Source organism: Myxine glutinosa, chromosome 1, assembly GCF_964187855.1.
Source record: "Myxine glutinosa chromosome 1, kmMyxGlut1.1, whole genome shotgun sequence".
Taxonomy (NCBI): Eukaryota; Metazoa; Chordata; class Myxini; order Myxiniformes; family Myxinidae; genus Myxine; species Myxine glutinosa.
Genome location: NC_136261.1, coordinates 300065276 through 300067672, shown reverse-complemented (window position 1 = coordinate 300067672; position 2397 = coordinate 300065276). Strand labels below are relative to the sequence as shown.

Genomic DNA, 2397 nt, shown 5'->3' with positions numbered 1-2397 from the left:
CCCTCCCTCTCCCCACACGCATCATTCACACTGTCCCCCACCCGCATCATTCACACTCTCCCTCCCTCTCCCCACACGCATCATCACACTGTCCCCACCCGCATCATTCACACTCTCCCTCCCTCTCCCCACCCGCATCATTCACTCTCCCTCCCTCTCCCCACCCTCATCATTCACACTCTCCCTCCCTCTCCACCCACATGATTCACACTCTCCCTCCCTCTCCCACATCATTTACACTCTCCCTCCTCTTCCCCACCCACCCACATCATTCACTCTCCCTCCCTCTCCCACCCACATCAGTCACACTCTCACTCCCCACCCGCATCATTCAACCTCTCCCTCCCTCTCCCCACCCGCATCATTCAAACTCTCCCTCCCTCTCCCCACCCACATCATTCACATTCTCCCTCCCACCCCCCACCCTATTCGCCACTCCGCCCTCATTCTACCCCCCCCCCCCAACCCGCCCGCTCGCCTGCCCTCATTCGCCCTACACACTCCCCACCCCGCCCACATTCTCCCCTCTCTTCTTCACAATGTATATTTTCAACCTGCACATTAGTCTTTCACTCTCCCTTCGCAACTACAGAAACAATATACTACTTTCACCACGTACCGACGTACGCCATATCCCACTCCTCCCTACCGTATCCTACGTACCCCGTATCCTACGTACCCCGTATCCGACGTACCCCGTATCCGACGTACCCCGTATCCGACGTACCCCGTATCCGACGTACCCCGTATCCGACGTACCCGTATCCGACGTACCCAGCATCCTACGTTCCCCGCATCCTACGTTCCCCGCATCTACGTTCCCCGCATCCTACGTTCCCCGCATCCTACGTTCCCCGCATCCTACGTTCCCCGCATCCGACGTTCCCCGCATCCGACGTTCCCCGCATCCGACGTTCCCCGCATCGACGTTCCCCGCATCCGACGTAACCCGCATCCGACGTACCCCGTATCCGACGTTCCCCGTATCGACGTTTCCCCGTATCCGACGTACCCCGCATCCTACCCCTCCCTTTCCTTCCCGCTGCCATATCATATGCCGTCTTTGACATCGCCTTTTTTGCGCAGTCTTTGACGTGTCTCTTTGACGTGTCTCTCTGTGTGTCTCTCTGTGTGTCTCTCTCTGTGTCTCTCTCTGTGTGTCTCTCTCTCTCTGTGTGTGTCTCTCCTCTCTGTGTGTCTCTCTCTCTTCTCTCTCTCTGTGTGTCTCTCTCTCTGTGTGTGTCTCTCTCTGTGTGTCTCTCTCTCTGTGTGTCTCTCTCTCTGTGTGTGTGTCTCTCTCTCTCTGTGTCTCTCTCTCTCTGTGTGTCTCTCTCTCTCTGTGTGTCTCTCTCTCTCTGTGTGTCTCTCTCTCTCTGTGTGTCTCTCTCTCTCTGTGTGTCTCTCTCTCTCTGTGTGTCTCTCTCTCTCTGTGTGTCTCTCTCTCTCTGTGTGTCTCTCTCTCTCTGTGTGTCTCTCTCTCTCTGTGTGTCTCTCTCTCTCTGTGTGTCTCTCTCTCTCTCTGTGTGTCTCTCTCTCTCTGTGTGTCTCTCTCTCTCTGTGTGTCTCTCTCTCTCTCTGTGTGTCTCTCTCTCTCTGTGTGTCTCTCTCTCTCTGTGTGTCTCTCTCTCTCTGTGTGTCTCTCTCTCTCTGTGTGTCTCTCTCTCTCTCTCTCTCTCTCTCTCTCTCTCTCTCTCTCTCTCTCTCTCTCTCTCTCTCTCCTCACAATCACTCTTGAATCTCTCATCGTCCATCACATGCAACACGCCATTCATGAAGCCCGTTCCCATCCCCCCCCCCCCCCCCCCCCCCATGTTTGCATCCCTCACTCTCGGCTCGGCATCAGCAATCCTGAACAGTCACCACCCCGCCCTGCCCAGAAATCCCAGTCGCTGAGCCGGCGTACCGTAAGTCCCGTGCCTAGCACAATCACGTCGTACGTCTCATCCATGATGCCCGGAGCACAGCGGACGGAATGCAATGGAGACCAAGCGAGGAGCGATGAAGTGGATGCTGCGGGAAGCGCCGCTTGCACCGGACACAACTACGTGGGGCTTAAGACGTCGCCGGAAGTGACGACACGCCGTCACATGAACCGCAAGAAAAAGGAAAAAAATTCCCACCATATACAGTGCGATGTCGTATGTGTCGTACAGTATTTATCAACAACACATCACTAAAAGTTAAATGCTTAATTTTACATTTATAATACTACTGTGCCCACATTGCACACCAAATGCCAAGGTTGCTCGTTATTTAATTAAAGTGAGCATTAATAATTAATTTGTTCATATTGATTCAAATATTGATTCATATATTGTCTACCTCGATAAACCTTTTGCCCACACTTGATATAGGTATCTGTATATTACCTGTGTTGTTACTGTTTGGGGAAATCGG

The 2397-nt window shown here is 53.5% G+C and overlaps 1 protein-coding gene across 1 annotated transcript in view; it reads right to left on the bottom strand.

The window, feature by feature from the left end:
• LOC137439416 (rab GDP dissociation inhibitor beta) overlaps positions 1-2144 on the bottom strand; it is a 75897-nt gene extending 73753 nt beyond the window's left edge. The window contains exon 1 of the mRNA XM_078768180.1: positions 1904-2144. Coding sequence (XP_078624306.1) covers positions 1904-1948 — 45 coding nt within the window. The 5' untranslated portion in view covers positions 1949-2144. The remainder of the gene's footprint in view (positions 1-1903) is intronic.
• Between the last annotated feature and the right edge of the window lie 253 nt (positions 2145-2397).